Below are 549 nucleotides of genomic sequence, written 5' to 3' on the forward strand. Positions count from 1 at the left end.
GTCCCCCCCCCCACCCCCCCCCCCCCTCCCGTCCCCTGTCCCCTCCTGTACCGTAGGACTACTGGCTGTCTCTGCTCTACAAGAGACTGGTTGGTCCTGAGGTCTTGAACATCTCAGCCTGGTCAGCCTCCGGTCAGAGAGTGAGGCTGTACCTGCACTGCTCCAACACTAACAGGTTCTTCATCCTTCAGATTTAACGTCATGTTTTTGTCTTGTTGTTGTTGTTGTTTTTTGTCTTGTTGACTTCTCGTTGTGTCTCGTTGTCGGTTCCTGCAGCTACAGGAACGGCGCTGTGACGCTGATGTCTCTGAACCTGAGTCGAAAGACGGCCAGGATCTCCGTGCCGACGCTGGTCTCCTCCAGCACAGTGGACGCCTTTGTCCTGCAGTCTGACCGTCCTGGGGAGGAGGGACTCTACTCCAGGTGCCTCCTTCAGCGGAACCATTCAGCGCTAAGAGGATCACGTGGAATGTCACGCTGTCACTATTAGTTAGTTAAGGAGGGTTAACATGTTTAGAATGGGTGTGTATGTGGGGGGGGGGGGGGGGG

General features: G+C 55.7%; 1 protein-coding gene across 1 annotated transcript in view; it reads left to right on the forward strand.

Moving 5' to 3' along the window:
- hpse (heparanase) overlaps positions 1-549 on the forward strand; it is a 5,337-nt gene that overhangs the window by 4,407 nt on the left and 381 nt on the right. The window contains 2 exon segments of the mRNA XM_017038475.2: positions 57-175; positions 277-423. Of these exon segments, the coding sequence (XP_016893964.1) occupies positions 57-175; positions 277-423 (266 nt within the window).

This window comes from Cynoglossus semilaevis, chromosome 14, assembly GCF_000523025.1.
Source record: "Cynoglossus semilaevis isolate Cse_v1.0 chromosome 14, Cse_v1.0, whole genome shotgun sequence".
NCBI lineage: Eukaryota > Metazoa > Chordata > Actinopteri > Pleuronectiformes > Cynoglossidae > Cynoglossus > Cynoglossus semilaevis.